At 51.3% G+C, this 20,754-nt stretch overlaps 2 protein-coding genes across 3 annotated transcripts; one reads left to right on the top strand and one right to left on the bottom strand.

Annotated features, from left to right (window-relative positions):
- The first annotated feature begins 18 nt into the window (after positions 1-18).
- GTPBP2 (GTP binding protein 2) lies at positions 19-10,256 on the top strand. Of its 2 annotated transcripts, none has more exons than XM_085219506.1 (12): positions 19-461; positions 2,311-2,337; positions 2,955-3,139; positions 3,451-3,559; positions 4,061-4,258; positions 4,546-4,720; positions 5,274-5,493; positions 5,870-6,005; positions 6,390-6,448; positions 7,190-7,361; positions 7,643-7,807; positions 8,216-10,256. In XM_085219506.1, exons 1-12 carry the CDS (start codon positions 282-284, stop codon positions 8,411-8,413), a joined length of 1,824 nt encoding a protein of 607 aa, XP_085075632.1. In that variant the 5' UTR covers positions 19-281; the 3' UTR covers positions 8,414-10,256. The 2 variants fall into 2 exon arrangements, with proteins under 2 accessions (XP_085075632.1, XP_085075633.1); XM_085219507.1 differs by lacking the exon at positions 19-461 and adding an exon at positions 585-905.
- A 1,771-nt stretch (positions 10,257-12,027) lies between these two features.
- On the bottom strand, positions 12,028-20,728 carry POLH (DNA polymerase eta). Its single transcript, XM_085219499.1, has 10 exons — positions 20,468-20,728; positions 20,253-20,387; positions 19,964-20,175; positions 19,455-19,624; positions 16,622-16,725; positions 15,459-15,578; positions 15,097-15,220; positions 14,441-14,506; positions 13,586-13,749; positions 12,028-13,002 (listed from the first exon to the last, which is right to left on the bottom strand). Exons 1-10 carry the CDS (start codon positions 20,602-20,604, stop codon positions 12,153-12,155), a joined length of 2,082 nt encoding a protein of 693 aa, XP_085075625.1. The 5' UTR covers positions 20,605-20,728; the 3' UTR covers positions 12,028-12,152.
- Between the last annotated feature and the right edge of the window lie 26 nt (positions 20,729-20,754).

Consider the following 20,754-nt stretch of genomic DNA (forward strand, 5'->3'; position numbering starts at 1 on the left):
TCCGAGCTCCAGGGCCGCCAGGGGGCGCCGCCCTCACGGAACTCCAACTCCCATCCGCCCTTGCGGAGGCAGTCCATAGAGAACGGCGCGGGGCGCGCCGAGGGGCACGCCGGGAGCGGCAGTTCCGAGAGAGGCGAGGCGCAGTGCGTGCCGGGAATTGTAGGCGGGTGGTGCCGCGGACTCCGTTTCCCGTGGCGCCGCGCGGCGGCATTGCTGACGGCGGGGGCCGGGGCGGCGGGGAGCGGGTACCGCACCGGGGCGGCGGGGCCGCACCGGCCGCCATGGATTCGCGGGTGTCGGAGCTGTTCGGGGGCTGCTGCAGGCCGACGGGCGCGGCGTTTCGCGGACGCGGAGGGGCCGCGCCCGGCTGCGGTGGCGGTGGTGGCGGCTCGAAGGCGAAAAAGAAGAGCGGGCGGAGCCGGGGGGGCAAGGCCAACAACCCGCCGTACCTGCCGCCTGAGGTGAGCCGACTGCCGGCGGCCGCGGAGGGGACGCCCCGGGGCCTGTCGGGGCCGGCTAAGGGGCCCGGCGGGATGGGCGGGGAGGGGGGGCAGCTTTGTGCGCGGCGGGGCCGGAGCGGGGATGCGGATGAGGACGGGGCAGCGCCGGCGGGGGCTTCCTCGGCTGCCGGGCTCCCGAACGCCGCTCGGCACGTCCTGGTGACGGCCCGCCCGGCTCCGTGAGCCGATGTTTTCCGTCGCGGTGATGCGGCGGGTGCTGGCGTTTGTTGAGGGAGCGTTCTCGTTTTTGGTATTTGTCTCCTGCAGCAGGAAAAACTGACGGTGTTACTTGAAGGGTGTGTGGGTTAGTTCAGATGGTTGGCACGGCTCTGAGGAAACTGCTGCTGTGGATGGAGAGCATTATTACACTGAGAAGATTGCTCGGCCCTGCTGGGCAAGCTCTCAGTAAGTTATCCGAGTCTGTGCTGGGAAGGGGCAGCCCCCTCACCGGGCTGTGGCTCCTGTCGAGGAGGGAACATAGAGCTCAGCTGTGTGAGACCCTGTCCGAGTTCCCCTGCAGCTGCAGTTCAGTTTTGGTTCTCTTCAGCTGGAGGCTGCACAGCCCCTGTGGTTTCAGCACGGCTTCCTGTCCTTGGCCGCCCCGTAGAGCATGTACTCCACACAGCCTTGGTGTTGCTTTTTTCTAGGCTCAGCTGCTTCAGAAGAGACCTACTCCCTTGTTTAGAGGACAGCACAGAATGTGAACGCGATGTTTTTCTTAAATGGCAAAAGAATAAAACCTCCTGCACGTACCCTTCCCTCACTGCATAGCTCCGCTGCCCGAGTGCCGAGCTGGCAGCTTGGAACTTCCCTCTGTTGGCCTTCTGCCACCGTAAGCTCCGCTGTGGTTAGAAGCTCAGCTAGAAGGCAGGGAGAGGGCTGTTGCCTCTCTTGACATGCAAATTGGTGTCCAGAGGAAAAGCAAGTGCTTGGAGTTGGCAGCTCAGCTTACTCTGCCTGAGTACATGGCTTCTTGCAGGCTCCCGTCCTTTCTCAGTGGCCCTTAGACCAAATGGGTGCAGAAGTTACTTCAGTTTTGACTAGATGTTCTCTTTGGAAGTTAGAGCCTGTTGTGATTGATGACTTTATGGGCCTTTCTGGTTTGCAGCTCGGTCTGTCCTCAGCCCTTCTTAGGGAAATTCTTCAGAGAACATTGTGCACTTATAGTCTTGATCACGTCTGGTTCTCCAGCCCAGTCACCAGTTTGCTATATTGCAAAGGAGTCCATGATTTGCATTCTTATGTCTGTGGTCCTTCTGTCTTGCGGGGTAGATATGTAAGGATATGGGAAGGAGTCAATGGAAAAATAACTGGGGGAGGGAAAGGGGTATCAATGCATGGGAGAAGAAACAGTGACTTTTATTCCCATTCCCTTCTTCCTGTGCGCGCCGGGTGGGCAGAAGCTGCTGGATATAGTGGGAATGGGATGGTGTGGTTTGCATTGTGGGATGTGGCTTTTTTTGAAACTGGAACTCTGTGTGACTGGCCCTTTTTTCTGCAGACAATTTAAAAAAAAGAAAAAAAAAAAAAGGCAGCACTACTCCCCTGTGTCATATTCTAGTTTTATCCCTTGTTTTTTATAATATGTGATGCAAACAGCAAAAAGAAGCCTAAAGTAAGTTCTAGTTGAGTGTAGGAATGAGCAGCAGAATGGGCTGTAGCCTAATACGATATATTTCTGCAGTTTTCCCTCTCTGAAACTGACAATACAAGCTGTGAAGTATCTTTTCAGCTGATGCCTATAGAAGTCCCTGCTGGCACAGCATCTAACCCTTCTGTTTTGTTTTGTTTTGTTTTGTTCTCTGACCAGGCGGAAGATGGTAACATCGAGTACAAGGTGAGTCTTTTGTGGGTGTAGGAGGGTTTCTTCCCAGAGTTGTCTCACAGCAAATAACTTCAGGAAAGACAGTGTACGGGGAACATGCCCATGGGGACAGAAGAACAGACACTGTACTAAGGAAGAAACAATCAGTCATCTTCTGAGTGCCTAGAGATACCCAGTATGCTAGCTGGAAGAGTTTGAGCTCATCACTCATTTTAGGAATCTGTTTTAGGAGACAGGACCCACTGGTTTTCTGGAAATCTTCACATTGACAGCTGTAGGTGTCCCCGATAATCTAATCATTTATCACTCAGTTTGTGGCTATTCTGCCATTCACGCTTACTTGGCTCATTTATCATAAATAGGTGCCATGGTGCTGTCTTTTACCTCCACAGCAGGCAGAGTGCAGATTCCTTTGGGAAGTTGAAATCTTCTGCTCCCATATGCACGCATCCCTGTGAAACACTCTCACCTATCCCATGATTTCTGTTTAGATACTAACATAGAGTGTGTTTTCCAGAGGTGGGTCAGAGCAGGGGGCATTGCTTCACTGCGTTGATTTAGAGAGCTACTGGTTTGGGCACTGGGGTTACTTCCAGGCTGCGACTGTAACTCCCCCCCCCGTTAAACAGCTAAAGCTGGTGAATCCCTCGCAATACCGCTTTGAGCACCTGGTGACACAGATGAAGTGGCGACTACAGGAAGGCCGCGGTGAGGCTGTCTACCAGATTGGTGTGGAGGACAATGGGCTGCTGGTGGGCCTCTCAGAAGAGGAGATGCGTGCCTCACTCAAGACCCTGCGTCGTATGGCAGAGAAGTACGTGTTCACTTTTGTCTGAGGGACCTGTAGGCTTAAACAGCCTGTGGTACAAGAGAGACTTGGGTCCAGGAGTTCCCAGAGTAGCTGGTGGCACCACTCCATGGTGCTTGTGTATGACTGAAATTTTCTTATCATGAAGGTCTAGACGTAAGAATGGAGCTAGAGGACTTCTGGCCTCAAGCCTGAGGCTGCTGTCCTGCTATACCTAGCTTTTGTCCCATTCACTTTGTCAGGTCTGATTCTATATGTGCAAGGGCTGCTGAGTGTGAGCATGTGTGTCTCACTCTTCCCTTCTGTGTCTGTGGCAGGGTTGGAGCTGACATTACGGTGCTGCGAGAGAGGGAGGTGGATTATGACAGTGACGTTCCAAGGAAGATAACGGAGGTGCTCGTCCGAAAGGTGCCTGACAACCAGCAGGTAGGAACCTGTGACCTGGCTCTCCTCTCTTGCCAGAGATTTGCAACCCTCATACAAGAAACTTACTTTTGGGTTGGGAGTCCAAGCCCTAAAGGCAGTCTGCTCTAGATTGGCCCATAGCAGATGCTTTAAAGAGCTGCCAGAGGGAAGCTTTGAGGACAACGCTTCTTATCTCCAAGACTGTGGTTGTGGCACATACCAGTAGGAGAGATTTCCTTGATCAGAGATGAGAACCTGTTTCACTTCTGCAGCAACAGTTGTGATGCAACCCAGTGTGCAAACAAGGAAGAATTTAGACTTCCTGCTGATGTGTCATATCACAACACAATAAAGTATATCATAACTCCCAGATTATGATTTGCCATGAGCAAGAGCAGAATCTGAACAAAAGTACGCTGCGGTGTCTGTTGTGGAAGGAAACTCTGGGGCACATCTCTGCTGGTATGTGGTGTTCATACAGACCCAACGGAGCAGCATATTTATTTGCTCTTTTTCCCATAGTTCTTAGACCTGCGAGTAGCTGTGCTGGGGAATGTGGACTCAGGGAAGTCAACTCTGTTGGGTGTCCTAACGCAAGGAGAGCTGGACAACGGCCGGGGTCGAGCACGTCTCAACCTCTTCCGACATCTCCATGAAATCCAGTCAGGAAGAACATCAAGCATCAGTTTTGAGATTCTCGGTTTCAACAGCAAAGGGGAGGTGAGGAGAGGGCTGCTGAACACAGATGGAGGTGACTGGGAGGGTGGAGAAGAACAGGATTACCCTCCTGCTACAGTGCTGAGGGAAATATGATGGAAGAGTGGCAGTACAGCTCTGCGTCCCCTTACCCAAACCTGATCACTGCTTATGTCCATTTGCAACAGACATGATTTCTTACATCTATGATCTCTGCTAATTTTTTATGTCAAAAAGGACCGCTAAGAGCTGGCTCTTCCTTCACTTGCTTGCTGGGGCTCCTTTTCTCACCAAGTCCTCGTGTTCCTCAGGTGGTAAATTACAGTGACTCCCGAACGGCAGAAGAGATCTGTGAGAGTTCCTCCAAGATGATCACCTTCATCGACTTGGCTGGCCACCACAAGTATCTGAAAACAACCATCTTTGGCCTCACCAGCTACTGCCCAGATTTTGCTATGCTGGTAGTTAGTGCCAACACTGGCATTGGTGAGTGTTACACTGCCTGCACAGGCTGAGAGTAAAATATGAAGAGAAATGGGGGAGCAAGTTGTTGGAAGAAAATATTAGTCTAGAAGTCCCTTCTGGTTTCTTGTAGGCCAGCACCTCTGAGTGCTTGGGAGGAAGCAGGGCTGGGTTACTAGCTGTAGACTGTGCTAAACAGTGCTCTGGACAGAGGCTTTGTTTGAAATTTAAGACTGCGTTTATCGGGGGGAAAAAAAAAGTATTCTTAGAGGTGCTGAATCCTACAATCTTGTGAAAAGGCAGCTAGAGTTGTTCCATATTTTTCTGTGACACTTTTGTGGTTGTTAAGAAGGAAAATTACTGCATCCTTCTGAAGTAAGGAGATCAGTTACAATAATTCTGGGTTTTATTTTTCTGGGATGCTCTTGTTTTTTTTGTTTAAAAGAACAATTTTGCTTTTTCATTGCTTGATGAACTAACAGTTGGGATGAAATTTCTAGGGTGGGCTCAAGGCAAGGTCAGGAGATGTAGCTTTACAAAAATAAACAGCAACTACACTCTAACTTATCTCCTGCAGCGGGCACGACACGAGAGCACTTGGGCTTGGCCATGGCCCTCAAGGTCCCCTTCTTCATTGTCATCAGCAAAGTTGACTTGTGTTCAAAAGCCACTGTGGAACGGACAGTGAAGCAGCTGGAACGAATTCTGAAGCAGCCAGGCTGCAACAAGCTTCCATTGCTTGTCACCTCAGATGATGATGCTGTTACAGCAGCACAGCAGTTTGCACAGTCTCCCAAGTAAGGAAGCATTCTTTTCTGCTGGGAGCAGGCAGTTCAGACTGGGCTGCTGTGTGGAGCTGGGAAAGGGTGATTACAAGGGAGGCAACCACTCAGCAGGTTTCCTAACCTCTGCATTTTCACCTCCCAGGCCTTTTTTCTGGGCTGTGGGGGTGGAAGATGCCAAAGGCTGTGCTTCTCCAAAACAGAACTGTGAGTTGGAGGGGGGATCAGAGCCTCAACCAGCCACTGAGGCAGAGTTGTGCCAACCCCTTGTGCCCTCCTACTCTGACCATTTATCATTGTAGTCTCTGGACTTGGTAGATTCAGAATCTCAGCCACCTTCTGTAGTTGCAGTCTGACATTCTGCTTACTCCCGTTTATTTGTGTCTGACAGCATCACCCCAATCTTCACACTGTCCAATGTTTCTGGGGAGAACCTGGATCTCGTGAAGGTCTTTCTCAACATCCTTCCTCCACTGACCAACAGTAAAGAGCAGGAGGAGCTAATGCAACAACTCACAGAGTTTCAGGTATGGAAGGGTAGCTTGGCTCCAGTTCTCTTAGTGCACGCGTTGCTGTGATGTGTGACAAACATCTGTGGATTCTAGATAGAACGGGCAGAGACAAGGTGAACTACTGGATTACTGGGAGATGTTTGAGTAAAGAAAGAACTCGTTTCTTGAACAAGGCTTGCTAGGCTGGGTTGCATCCTAACCAAGGGATGCCCATTTCAGTGAGGATGTTGTTTCTCTAGTTGCCACTTAAAAGGCAAAGGTTCCTCTGAAAGGAATGTTGTGGGAGCTAATGAAAGCTCACAGATGGTGTCTGATTCTGTATCAGTGAGCAGCTTGTTCTCACTCTGGAGTGCTTTCTCATGGATGTCTGAGCAGCTTGTTCTTGTTGCCTTCTTGTAGGTTGATGAAATTTATACTGTGCCAGAAGTGGGAACTGTTGTGGGAGGAACTCTGTCAAGGTAAGGGAACAGACAGACAGGTGTGATTGTGAATGGTTGCTGGAGTTCCCACAAGGTTAGAGTTACCTGCTGCAGATGGAAGCAGTGCAAGCTTTATCCCTACACATACCAGATAACTGAGCCAAGGGAGGATGGAGGACCACAGAATGCTATGAAGTGTCATGAGCAGATCATTGCTCGTGCAGCGGCAGGCAAGGAATCTGCTCTAAAATTGCTAGATAGGAATGTGACCTGTAGTGTGCTGGTAGATGAAAGCATGCTGAGAACAGAGTCAGCAGAAGTAAGCCAGGATGCTAAGATGTTGCATTCCTTCTTCCTCAAGCAGGATGATGTAGATGGTAAGTCCTCTGCTCCCAGCAAGTTAACTGCATGCCACCCTGTGAAGAAAGCAGCTGTCATTCAGCTTCCAGGAACAGTGAGCACAGCTTGGCTACATTCACGCAAGTGGCAACTGCAGTCTCACCAGCAGAAATGATGCAGTGTGGCAGAGCAGTGGGAGGGAGTGGCCCCTGTCCAAGGGATTCTTGGTGTTTGAGGAGTGATAGTATGGCTTTTGCTCCTACTGTATAGAATCCCTATTCCTGGCAGTGTTGCATTCCCATTAGTTGGTCACGTACTTAGGTAAGAATCCAAAGACACTCACCTCCTTGGCCCTAGAGAGTCTGTGTAGGCTGATCTTGGAGAGTGCAAATTCCTCCTTGTCTCCTGATGAGCTCTGTCCTGCTGTTGTGCCTTGGGCAGTGGGATCTGCCGAGAAGGGGAGAACCTGGTGGTTGGTCCCACTGATGATGGGAAGTTCCTCCGGCTGAAGGTGTGCAGCATCCAGCGCAACCGCTCAGCCTGCCGCGTGCTGCGGGCTGGCCAGGCAGCCACACTGGCCCTCGGACCTTTCGACCGCTCCCTGCTGCGGAAGGTGAGTCCTGCTGTTGCCAGCTTCTTTGCTGGTCCAGTGAGTGGGACTGGAAGCTTCCCTGTGGATCTCCCATTGGTAGAGTGGGAGTGAAGTAGAAATATTTACAGAAAGCTTGTTGAAAGGGAAGGAGGAGGTTGCCAGGCTGTGAAGTGTGATGAGTACTGGACTGAGAGTGGGGTGCAAGTCCAAGTTCCAGAGTGGAGACATGTTTGTGGTTTTGGGTGCTGTTCAGAAACAGGAGGATTGGCCTTAACTAGTCTGAGCTTTTGGTTATTGTGCAGGGCATGGTCATGGTGAGCCCAGAAATGAACCCCACCATCTGCTCAGTGTTCGAAGCCGAGATTGTGCTGCTGTTCCATGCGACAACTTTCCGGAAGGGATTTCAGGTGACGGTACATGTGGGGAACGTGCGACAGACAGCTGTTGTGGAGAAGATCCATGGAAAGGTAAGTTGTGGACGGATAAGGGAGGAAGATGGAACTTAGTGTGGGACCTGCTGGTACTCCACCATGCCCTCTTCTAAGGCTGTGGGCTACTGGTATCTTAAATACCTGTCTTCCTTCCTAAGAGCACACTGCACTCCTTTATCCTTCCCATTTGGTTGATATTTCCTCCTCACAAAACAAGCAGTACCACAGACTACAGCAAGACTCTGAAGGGGGATGAGTTTTCCATTCCCCAGAGCTTGTGTTCTCTTGTCTCCCCCCGTGCAAACAATAATGGGAAGGACTTGAGCCACAGGGTCTGAAGGAGCCAACCTGCTCACTTGCTTCATCATCTTAGCATCCACATGCACTTCTCTTGTATGCATCAGTGGGACAGACAGGTCTAAGCTGTCCCTTTTTTCTCTTCAGGATAAGCTGCGGACAGGAGAGAAGGCTGTTGTCTGTTTCAGATTCATCAAGCATCCTGAATACTTGAAGATTGGAGCCAAGCTGCTTTTCCGTGAAGGAGTCACCAAAGGCATTGGGCATGTCACTGACCTCCAAGCCATCACCACCAAAGAAAATGGCCTGGAGGAATCTCTAGGGCCTGGACAGCTGAGCTTCTGACTACCACTAGGTCAGAGAGATGTCTGCTCACCAGCAACCAGGGAGAAGGATGAAAACTCCCGTGGGTCTCTGAGTGACGCCTGGAGCTGCTGCTGTCCCATTCTAGCAGGGGTGTCTCTCCTCCGTACTGTGAGATGGAGTCTCTGAGGGTTTCTCACATTTAGTGCAGTACATGAGGCAAGATAAGCACATTCTCCACATTGCCCACTGCTTTTGTTATCCTGCCTTCCTTCAGAATAGATTGGAGGCAACCACTGGTCTGGGCAGGCAAGTTCTGGCTTTGTTCACTGTTAGAAAATTACTGTTTGAGAGGAGCAGATGCCTTGGAGACAGGTAGTGAAGGGATGTTTTTCCACCTGTGACACAAGATCTGGTTCCATTCCAGCTGTTTGAGCACTGGGTTGATGCAGTCCTCAGCACATCCCTCCAGGCAGGAGATGGGAGATGCCCTGCTGCCTGCAGCAAGATCTTGGTTGAACCTATCAAAATGCGTTCAGGACACTTTTTAACTATTTTAATCTTGGTTGGCTTTAATCTGCTGTGTGTCCATTTGTATGTTGGTTTTGCATTACTCCAGTCTAAGTGTCTTAACTATTGGACAAGCATCCTGTCCTGTTCCCCGTGTGCATGTACACACTCCTTCATGTGACTTTTAGGAAGCTGTGGCTGCTCAGTATGGCACAGCCTCCTGGCATTACAGCACGAAGGCAGAGTTAGCACTTGCAAACAGCTCCTTGCAGCAGCAGAGCAGGAGCTGTTTTGTGGAGCAGAGTGAGACCTGGGCCTGTGCTGGCATGGGCAGATTGTTTAATGGCTGTTCAGCTACAGGTGAAGTCTACATGCTGGCAGCAGTGGCTTGCAGTGAGCTCCCTGGTTTGGCAGCTCCAAGGCCCAGCCCATGCTTGCCTTAATGTGAGGATAGGCCACATTACACAAAACAAGGTGACTTCTGTTGTTTAGATGTGATTGGAAAGTGGCGTGACTTTATTTTTCTTCTCAAGGAAGACTTTTTTTTCTTTCCCCTGCCACTGGGGTGTGTTGTGAGTGGAAGGCCATTGTTGCCGGCAAGGACTCTGCACGAGGAAGCATTCTCATTTCCCACATGCTGTTGTGTGGCTGCTGTGTGTAACAGCTCTTCCAGGCCCCTCAGCCCATAGGCAGGGTCTGTAGAACTGTACATGGACTTCTGGTTTTCTCACTGACTGTCAGACCAGAAGAGTCAGTCGTGAGCAATAGTCCTTCAGCCGACCTTGTCACATGGCACATAGCTTGCCATGGGCTGGGTGGCCCATGCTGCTGATCTGTGGACAGCATAGTACCTGGGGAGACAAAAGATGCCAGCACTGCAGAGTGCATGTTGGGGCTGGGGGAGGCTGGTGAAATGGTGATGTACCTGAAGGGACTCAAGAAGCAGCTCAATAATGGCAGAAGCAGGCACTGCCTGCCCAGTGGGAGGAGCACTGACCCAGCTGTAAGTCAGCTCAGCAGGGAGAACGCAGTTGCTGGGCCAGGGTCGCTGGCAGTGGCTGCCAGCAGGCTCTACCCTTTGGTGCTCGTGGCTCACTAAGAAAGCTGCCCTGGGGTGTGGGGAACATGATGCCAGCTGTTTGCAGCAGCCCTAGTGTCTTCCACACCAAAGCAGGCATCGGCTTCTCTAAACCTCTCTGAGATAGATAGCTGATGGCTGGTCCCATCTTGTCCCTACCAGCTGTGGCATGACTGTTCTTGGTGCCATGCTCTTCATAATTGGTGTTTTGTTGTCTTGACATTTTCTAATGCTGGGGCTTGTCCCTGTTCCCTGAGTGTCTATAAATAAATGTACAGAATAAAGATGTTTTATGGAGGTTGCTGGCCGAGTTGTATAGTGAGTGAGGGTGGAGCTAGGCTTTTGCTCTGCTGCCCTTGAGCTGGGTCATAGCTGCCCTTCACCCTGCATCCTGCACTCAGTCCTATAAATACCATCCTAGGGCGTGGAAGGAATGTGTGCATGCTGCTGTTTACAGCCTTGCTCTCCCAACTTATCTGAGCAAGCGTGCGGTGACAGGCAGCTATGTCACTCTGAGCACAGCTCTTCTGGCTGCTGGGGGCGGGACTGCCTGTGGCTGGGGCTTCCTCGCTGTCACAAGTTGCTCCAGAGCCTAACTAAAGGGATGCATTGTAGGGCACAGACCTAACTGGTGACTTGCTTTTAAAATAGCTCCAACCTTATCAAGGGGTTTGCAGCTGCTGTGATATCTCCCCGAGAACACGTTGTTCCCTTGGGACAAGAGGCAGAAGGGCTTCCCCATGGGAGTGATGTGTGTCACTGAGTGGCTGCGAGTTCTCATCTTGTTTTTGTGACCAGCAGCAGCGCCTGCTAAGGCCGGTCTTGCCAGACACTTAGGAAATGAGGTGTGCTGCTGTCAGAGGACTGTGAGGCAACCCTGCCAGACTGGTTGCTATTTCTCTTTCTCTGAGGACTTCAGGAAACTTGTCACTTTGCAAGGTGAGGGCTTTAATTAATGGGAGGGACTCTGTAATTCCTTCCTCTGCTCGCTGCCAGCAGAGCTTGCTGCAACACCAGCTTTGCGTTGTGCTTCTCAACATCTTGCAACTGTCATGCTATATACACTAGACAGCCACTGACAGCAGTGTGGCAGCTTCCCAGCACGGGAGAATGTTGGCTGATGGAAGGAGAGCAGCTCACAGCTGGAAATAGGATGGTGCTGCTCAGAAACAAAAGGGAAACAGCACATGCAACTATGGCTGTACTTTGCATCATTCTCTGCTGCCTGACAGACTCTCCCCTCTGCTCTGGGAGAGAAAGACCGCAGCTGATGAAACCCTCTGCAGAGTATGCGGAGTGTTTCCTGGCCCCGCCATGCACTGCTTTGACGTGGTATGCTCCCTCCCACTGCTCTGGAGCTGGGCTCCAGCAGCAGCAGCCTGGCTTCTGAAAGCGACTCAGGGGCTCCAGGCACTGCAGCATGGAGATGAGCCCATCTCCAGCCCCGATGGAGGGTCTCCTGTCAGTGCCCACTGTTTTGCTGTATAGTAGTCTGCTTTGTCAGCTCCGTAGCCACTGGGGTTAGTTGATGTTAGCAGTGTTTCTTGTGCATTCTATAGCTGGTGATGAGCACTGCATACTAGGCAGCAATACAGTTGCCAAACCATACATAAAGAAACCACTTAGGTGGAAGAAATAATCTATGGGGGGGGGGAAAAAAAAAAAGCAGTTCCCCTTCTGGGAGGAAGGAATGGGAAACTTGACCATAGGAATAAGCTACTGTGAATAAATGTGGAAGTGCAAGGCCTGCAAGCGCAGCCAGTAGAGGCTATCATGAGATGAAGGGTTCTAAGTGAGTGAACAGGGGTTCAAACCTAGAGTTGGCTGGATCCTTCCCAGATATGCCAGTATTCTCACTACCTGCTTTTACAGCACTGGAAAAGCATTCTCATCACAGGAAAAACAATTACTTACAAAGCAGTGAGACTCAATAAATACCCATGGCAGAAGGTAGATGAGTGATGCAGCTTCTGGTAGCATCAAGCATGCACAGGCATGGTAGTCACCACCATACTATGTGTGCAATTCACAAATTTGGGTACATCCAGCACCACACACTACTCATCAGTTCTAATTCCTCTTAGAGTTGGAGATAATTTATTATATTTCTCTGGACTAAAACCTGAAAAGCAGTATAAAAGATTTTGTTTTTAAAAACACTGATTCTCTAAGAACTTCCAGCATGACTGTGCGTTAAGGAGATAAGCGCTTAAAGAAAAAATCTAAAGTCCTTGTCACGCTTTCCCGAGGTCGTTTTGCATTAGGTCCTGTTGGAGTCTTGGGCCTGTTTCTCACCTTGGCAGGAGACCCAGAAGCTGCAGCCTTGGGGTTGGGAACCTCTGCTAGAGCTGGTGGGGAGCTGGACTCCTGGAAGGAGCGTTGCAGCTCCACAGCAAAGTGGTAGTCCATGTGCTCTGGGAGCTCCCAGGCCAGCACATATTGGCCACACTTCTCACAGCACTGCTGGTCCCCTGGTGAGACATGAGGGAGCAGGGCTTTCTCAGAGGATGGCAAATTCTGCTCATTTTCCTCCAGAGCTGGCTCTGACTTCAGAAGGATCCTGGAGCTGGGTGGAGTTGAGGGTGTTTGTGCAGCATCAGACAGCAGCTCCTCACAGGGCGGCCTCTTGTAAGGAAAAGCACGGCTTCCATCTCTGGAACTCTGCTTCACAGAGGCCTCCAGCTCACGCTGCTCAGAGGCAAGTCCTGCACCATCTCCCTCTGGGTGCTCCAGGGAGCTGGGTGCAGGTGACTGAGCATGGGTAGCAGCTGGCAGGCTGGTTAGTATTGCCTGTGACTGCTGCCTTTCTGTCACCTTTTGGAAGAACGACTCAATAGCATTAGCTGGCTTCTGTCTATGCTCTTTGCTTGGGCTCCTGAAAAATTTGACCCTAGGTCTCGTGGAAGATGTGGCCTCTGTGCTGCCAGCAGCAGTGCCATCAGGTGAAGTGTCACTAGTCAGGAAGGAGGCAATGCCTGCGGAGAGGAATGTGGGAGCAGAGAACTTGCTAGCTGCGAGGTGCACTGATATGAGTGGTGGAGACCTGCAAAGGACAGACCAATGTCAACTCGGACACCATTCTGGGAAGCAAGTAGTTTCCTGAGGTAAGACTTTAAGCAGCATTAAATGCTCACAGGCAAGAGAGAAGGAAACTTGTGAAAGCACTTAGTCTGGGTATCTGACAAGTGGTGGGAGGGATGTTTCCTGTAACCGTTTGTTATGCTATCTCCAGAACACAGTCTCTCAGATACTGCAGGCTAGGTTGGGCACAGCAGAAAGTCTCATCCCAAAACAACACTTCCTCCCCCAGAAAACAGCTACCAGAGCAGGGACAGCCAGCTGCCAGTCTAGACTTTCAGTCCACCACAGCCTGGAGCTACTGTGACTTCTAGTCAAAGAGAGGGCCTCAGCAGCAGCCTTGTCTTAAAAGTACACTCTAGCATCTACTACAGAGCAGGAGGGAGGAAGTTATGTTAAATACAGCAGCTGTGCACCGCAGTTTTTCTGCCTGTCCCAATGGCCTCGTCCCAAAAAGCACCTTTGTCCTTTTCCTGCTGGTCAGCACAACCGTCATTCACATCAGTCAGGTCCTAGCAAGGATGTGAACCACTTCCTCCCATACTCACCAGGCCGCCTGGTGAGTCCCAGCCATATTGCAGTTTTGGATGAGGGCAAAGGCATCACTGAAGATCTTCTGGGCATCGTAGCGGGTGACAGCACAAAAGCGTGACAGCCTAGTGTCTCCCTGCATGCGGATGACCACCATCAGCTGCTTGGCCACTCTGTGGTTCTGCAGAGAGAAGACATAGCTGTGCCGCAGGCGACATCTACAGGGAAGAGCCGGAATGGCGGCAGAGAAGGTCTCTGCCTAGAGCGCTATCCAACCCAGCCACCTCTCGATGCTATGTGACAGATGGCAGCTTGTTCTGTCTGGCCTGATCTCCAAGGGATGTGATACAGGATGCAAGGACTTACAAAACTGCCTCACGCAGGCTGGCAAGCATTTTGTCCTCGCTTTTGTTCAAAGGCAGCTGTGTGCCATTTTCTGGCCTTGCTGCAGCAGTGAAACTAGCAGCTTAACTTCACCCCTGCCTGCAGTCTACCATTTGTGGATTTAATCATACTATTTGCTCTCAAAGGTCACACCATCAGCTAAGGGCTTGCAAGCTGCAACAGAACAGCAATAAGGCAGGATAAAAGTGCAGCAGGTTTCAAGTTCCTGCATCTTAAAGCACAAGAGAAGAACCATCCTTGGCCTTGCAGCATTCTGGGACAGTCATCTTTTCTGACTGGACTCTAGCACACTTCTTTGCTCAGAGCACCTCTGCAGTGGCATGCATCCAAGGGCAAGCAGATTTCCTTCTCCCACTGCCCTCAGCCTCTTGCAAGCAGCTCTTGGTGAACATACCCTGCGTGGCTTCCTGAAGGCCTGGCCCCGTCAGGCACAGAAGGAAGGATGCTGTCCCTGCACTCCTCCTTACCTGACTCCTGTCCTTGATCAGCCTTGATTCCAGCTCCAAGGCCAGCTGCAGCAGCCAGTGTTGCACCTGGATAAAAGAGTAATCACAAGCAGGTCTGGGCCCACACTCACAGCACTGCTGCCAGGCCAAAGCAATGCTACAGACACTGAGAAACACTGGAAGGGGATCAGACTGAAACAGAAATTTTTATCACAAAGCCCAAAGTCTGGAGTGCTTCTGGAGGAAATGGCCCAGGCTACTCCAGAGGTAAAGCACTGCGGACAACAATCCAATCCTACCGCATTACTACCAGATCTTGCCTAAAGGTAGTTAGGCTCCACAGTGCTGGCTCTCTTATTGCCTCTCCCCTCCTTTCAGCTAGTTGCCTTCCTTCTAGCAACCAGCCCTGGAAGCTTGGTACCATAAAAGCCTTTTTGTTAATGGAAATTATGAGGCTGGACCTTTTTATTTATGAGTTTTCAATTCAATTCTGTCAACAGGGGATTTATCTAGCAGCCCAAATTACTCCCTGCCACTAGATCACTGGCTTCAGTTTCAGGATACCATGACACAGAAAAGCAGCAGTTCTGCAAGCTAATCTCTGCTTTTAGAGTTCTTTCTTTTATTCTCCAATCCGAAAGCTGAGTTTCTTTTTGCAAGATGTTGGCTTTTCCTACCTCCTTCTGTGTAGCCAGGGCTGTTTTCCCAGGGAAGTTCTTGCTGCAGCCAATGGACTGAGGCAAGTGGCGGTTCTTGACAGGTTCATCATCAATTCCTCTGCACAGATCATAGAGCCAGGACCTGAAAGCCAAAGAAGAATGATGATGTAAAGGCAGCCAGTGTAGCCCCTATGGGAATGTGTAAACACAGGGACACCCCACTGCAGAGGTTCCGCAGGTGCCAGTGGATAATTTGCTGCCCTGCATGCAGGCAACTGTGACAGGCACAACGGGCAGTAGGATTCTGTCCCTGCTCTGACATCAGCAGTGATGAGCTGCCTCCCTTCTTAGCCAAAATGCAGCAAGTGGTACATCATTACCCAGTCTTGTCTCCGAAGTGAGTCTGGAGCTCCATCTCACTGAACTGCGTCACCTGCCCGATGTATTCCACTCCCAGGATGTCTGTGATGGCAACACCAAGCTTGCCCCCCAGGTTACGGCTACAGCAGAGGAAAAAAAAAAAAAAAAAAATGAGAATAGCACACCACGTGGAAGACTATGATAAGCCTTTCTGCTGCAGCTGCCACTAGTTCAGAATAACTAGAAGCAGTCAGAAGCTGGTAGGACAGAAGGGAACAGTTGGTACATGACTTTTGCTAGAAGAAGGCTGAATATGGGTTGAAGTGGGAATTGCTCCTCAGCTCACCCAGTTTCAGTGACTCTCTCAGTTCCGTCTTGAAAAGATAATCCTAAACTATGCCCTTAGGAACACCTTGCACACTCCATGCTTTCTATCTATATGGTCAGGACCTTTGCCCACCTCCCACTTCCCCGTCACTAGTGATACACTGAAGGCAGAGAACAGCACTGCAAGTCTGGAGACCAGGGATCCATTCCTGCAGAGTAGTAGGGCTGGTAACACTTCCTCACAAACAACAGCATTTGTGCACAGTGCAGATGCTCAAAATGAAACTAAACCTGCACGCTGGAAAAACAGCTCTGTCACTACACTGGGACACAGCTACAGCTTCCCTGCCCATGGCTGCTGCTGGCTTACACCTGTGCATCCCAGCAGTCATCCTGAGCACAGTTCTTCCCAGGAAAAGCCTCTGATGATGCCGGTGGGCTCTTTGGGTGCAGATTGTTCACTAGCAGGTCTGCAGCTCCTAAGCATGGTCTGTCATGCACAGCTGTAAGAGATTCCTAGCAGGATTTCCTCTCCCTCTATTAAATAGACCGATGAACAGTTACTGTGGATGTTGAAAGCCTTTGCTGACTGCTGTCAATTAGCATTAGACCGCTCTCTGGTGAGACAGCCAGGAACAGTTTCCTACCCCCAGGTCTCTTTGGTCACTTTATGCAAGTAAGGACAAAACTAACAGAAGCAAGGACCACAGTAACGAAGGCAAGCAGAGCTCTCTTCCTCATAAAAAGCCTAGACTGAGGAAGTGCAGCACCAGCATTTCAAATACGTGCTCTTGCCACACAGCAGCTCAGCCTAAGCCCCAGGCAGCACAAAAGCAGGCAGCTCCCCAGTACTCACATACTGCTGACAGGCATCTGGCTGAAGAGCTGTGGGACAGATCGTGAAGATACCAGTGTCTGGCGGTTGGGCTTGTTTAATCCACAGGCCAGTTTTGCCAGCATCTGTAATTTGGAAGAGGGTGGAAAGTTTGTTATTAAAAACTGTGCTGACTTTATTGTCCAGAACTCAACAGCACGTCCTGTTTTAGCAGTGCTAAGGGCCGCCTTTGGAGAGGCTGCCAGGAAGAGCACAGAGGTTGCACCACTACAGGACCACCCAGCATCTCCATAATCCTCCTCCAGCTATTGCTCTCACTATGCTTGCTCCTTCATCTTCTGTTTCTATCTTGATTTTTCTCAATGTCACTGTTTTAAGATTCTCTCTGCAAGGTCTACGGCAGCATAATGCTGCAAAAGGAAATTGTAAAACATACAAACACTCGCTCGAAAGGGATGTTCTCTCACCTATCTGCTACACTGCTTCCTCTCTCACCCCAGTCTAACACAGGATCAAGAATACACAGCTGAAAAGTATGGCCGATTTTAAAAAGTCCCATAATTTCATCTTTCACTGCTTTACCACACATAACTAAACAAAGCTTTCTTCCCACAGAGTAGGCTGCATCTTTGTTAACAGCCTTTTTCAAATCCTTGCTCTTTTCTAGACAAGGCAGAGCCTTTTCCTTCAGCTTTTCATATCCAGTCATTTTGCAGCTGTCCAGATATTCTTGTTTCACTGGAGACTCTTCCAAGTTTTACCGCGTTGTTCCTGAAGCAAACTGCTGCAAGCTGAACCAATGACTGATGAGTTTACTCTTTCTGACACCTCTCTAATTAGCACACACTGCATTTGTGCTCCCATTACTGACTCATCCTGCTGATTGCTCACAATAACCCCAGGCTACTTCCTGACTTACTGCAACTCAGTCAAAAACCTCCGTATTTTATTTTTTCCTGAAAGCCACTCAAATAGAAAGGATTTCAGCCTGTTTCTGGATTTCTCCAAGCCCAGAATTTTCCTCCCTAATCTCATCTCCCAGAACTCTTACAGCCCAGGTCTTCAGCCCTGTCCGTGCTTAGCATTCACTGTAATTCCTACAGCTGTTATCTCCTTATGGGCTTCATAGAAAACACTGGCTCTTACTGGAACTCAGACTGATCTCCCCCCAGGATCCCACTTTAGACATCCGAATTTGACTGCAATTCACTAAACAGTTATTACAGACTACAGTATTTTTATTTTAGGTAGATGCAGACAGATAACCTCATTCACGTTGTATCTTACCAAGTTACCATCTTCTACTTTTAATGAGAAGTGCATCAGAAAACCTTAAAGTTTCTCCTGTATCAGACCACTGTCAAGCGTGGTACATGGCATTAGTTTGGCACTAGTCATTCCTAGTAAAACCTTGCTGTTATCTTCCTAGTCCTTCCAAATAGCTCATTTGGTGACTTTGTATAGTTTATCAGCTGAGTTCCTGGTATGCTCTAACCAGTTAACTCATTAGGAAGAAAATGGTTTTAAAACAGGAAAAACAAGAGTTTAAAGCAGGTAACCTTCACCCTTGAGTTTTAGGGAACAGTGGGTGCATTCACTGAATGATTTTTACTGACAAATTCACCGTGATCTGGAGGAAGAGGAATATCAGTTTGCTGGCACTGAGGTGAGCTGAGCTGCTTTTCCTCTTTCTGGACTCTGGCACACTTCTTTGCTCAGAGCACCTCTGCACTGGCATGCATCCAAGGGCAAGCAGATTTCCTTCCCCCACTCCCACTGCCCTCAGCCTCTTGCAAGCCTCTTGGTGAGCACACACTGTGTGGCTTCCTGAAGGCCTCTTCAATTGGTCTCTGCTGCCTGCAAGCCATGCTCTGGACAATGCTCAGCCAACTGCTGAGAGTACCTCATGCACAGCAGCAGCTGCAGAAACAAACTGACTTTGATGCTGTAGTTGTGGATGGTTTCCTGCTGGGCAAAATGCACTGTGGTCTACTGAGAACCCCTAAAGCTTGTTTCAGCCTCTGCAGAAAAGGCTCATACACACACACAGCTGAGCTGGCTGTGGCAGCACAGTAGCACATTCTGCACCATGGCCACGTGCAGGCTTCTGACCTGGTGGTCTCTGCACTGCACTTGATACAATACATACATAGTTCTTCAGAGACAGCCCATCATAATTTCCTTATTCTCCTTAAAAATAAAACGCAAGAATGGGAGATGCTTAATGATGAGCAGGAAAATTCTGTTATGGAGAGCAAATATGGAAGTTGAACATCCATCCCATTGGAAATCTCTGCACCAGTGCTCTTGTGCCAGAGTCCACTTACTGCTTTTAAGGTGAGCCTGTGCAGAACTAGCTCCAGTATCTGCATTTGGTTGGTGGAAGCTTAAGTTGTATCTACAGCAGTCCAAGATAAGATGTATTTCCCCTAAGTTCAAAGCATCTGCTTAGCCTTTATCTTTTTCTCATTTTGGTCAGCGCCTGCAACTCTAAAGTTGTAACGGGCGAGCCTCTTCTGCAAAGGCTGAGCTCCACAACTGCAGCATCAAAGTCAGTTTGCTTCTGCAGCTGCTGTCATGCATGAGGTGCTGGTGTGGCTGGCTGAGCATCACCCAGAGCATGGCTAGCAGGTGGCAGAGACCAACTGACCAGAAAGAGGAAAAGCAGCTCAGTACCAGCACGCTGGTGTTTTCCTTCTTCCTCCAAGTCAGTGGGAGTTTGTGTCAGTAAAAATCATTCTCTCGCTATAGCATTCCCCACTCATCTTCCATCTCACAGGTTTAGAAGAACACAGCGGCACTGCTGTGGCACATTCTGGCTCAGAGAAGCCAGGCTGATGCCTCACACACGTACTTTATTGTGCGAAATCCCAGCTGAGCACCTGAATCCGGTGGCCTTCTCCACAGCCACCCTCATTTCCTCCACAATGACTGCTCCCATGGACAGCTGCAGGTCGGGGCAGTTGAGGTTATCGAAAGACAGTGATGCCAGCCACTCCTGCAAGCCACGCTGCCGCAGCTCCTCTACAGAAGGGAATGCAAAGGGGAGTAATGTGGGTGTCGATGAGCCCAGCAAAGGGACCGATAGCATCGGCAGGCACCAGCAAACCGCTGCCTACATCTGAGAGCGCGCACCAGCAGCGAGGAAAGAAGCAGCGGCTTAAGAGCTATAGGCTACGGGAGCACACAGCTCCCACTTCCAGCGCCGTGCTTCTCGGGGGAACGAAGCACCGCCGCCCTCCGCACCAGCAGCACCAGCAGCACAGCGGGAAGGGACGCGGCGGGATGGCAGAGCCGCGCCCGGCTAAGCGCCGGCCCGGCACCGGGAGCCCCGCGGGGCCATCGGGACCGAACCCCGCGTACCCTTGTCGGCGGGCAGGGGGCCGGGCCCGGCGGGCAGCCCCTGCACGAAGGTGGTGGGCAGCAGCTCGGCCTCCAGGGGCCGGCCCCGCAGCTCCCGCAGCCGCTCCCGCACGCTGCCCGTCAGGTCCAGGTACGCCTCGTCGATGCTGGCCCGCTCGATGGCGGCGAAGCGCGACAGCACCTCCATCACCTCGGCGCTGGCCTCCCGGTACCTGCCGGCACAGCTCAGCCGCCGCCCGACACTCCGCGCCCCGCCGCTCCCGGCCCGCCGCCCCCCGGCCCCGCTCACCGGGTGAGGTCGGCTTTGCCCCGCGCCTCGGGCACCCGCGCCAGCAGCAGCTCGGGGCACAGCGCCCGCGCCTCCGTCGCCCACATCCCGCGGGACACGCCGAAGGCCCGCGCCTCGTAGCTCACCGCGATGATCCTAAAACGCACCGCGGCCGTGAGCGTGGGGAGAGGAGAGGAGCGGAGGGGAGGGGAGAGCCGGGCGGCCGCGGCACCTACCCGCCTCCCTGCCACTGGTTGTACTGCACCACGGCGCAGGGCCGGCCGCGCAGCCGCGGGTCGAAGCGCTGCTCCACCTGCATGAAGAAGCAGTCCATGTCCACCAGGGCCACCACCCGCTCCCGACCCCGCGACATCGCGACCCCGACGACCGCCGTCTCCCGACCGACCGACGGGGCGGCAGCCGCGCAGCCGGATGGAGGCGGGGAGGGAGAGGAGGGAGGCGAGGGTGGCTGCGGCGCGCGTTGCGCTCTGGTTGTTGTAGTTCAGGCGGAGCGGGCGGTGCG

This window comes from Meleagris gallopavo, chromosome 2 (assembly GCF_905368555.1).
Source record: "Meleagris gallopavo chromosome 2, MGAL_WU_HG_1.1, whole genome shotgun sequence".
Lineage (NCBI taxonomy): Eukaryota > Metazoa > Chordata > Aves > Galliformes > Phasianidae > Meleagris > Meleagris gallopavo.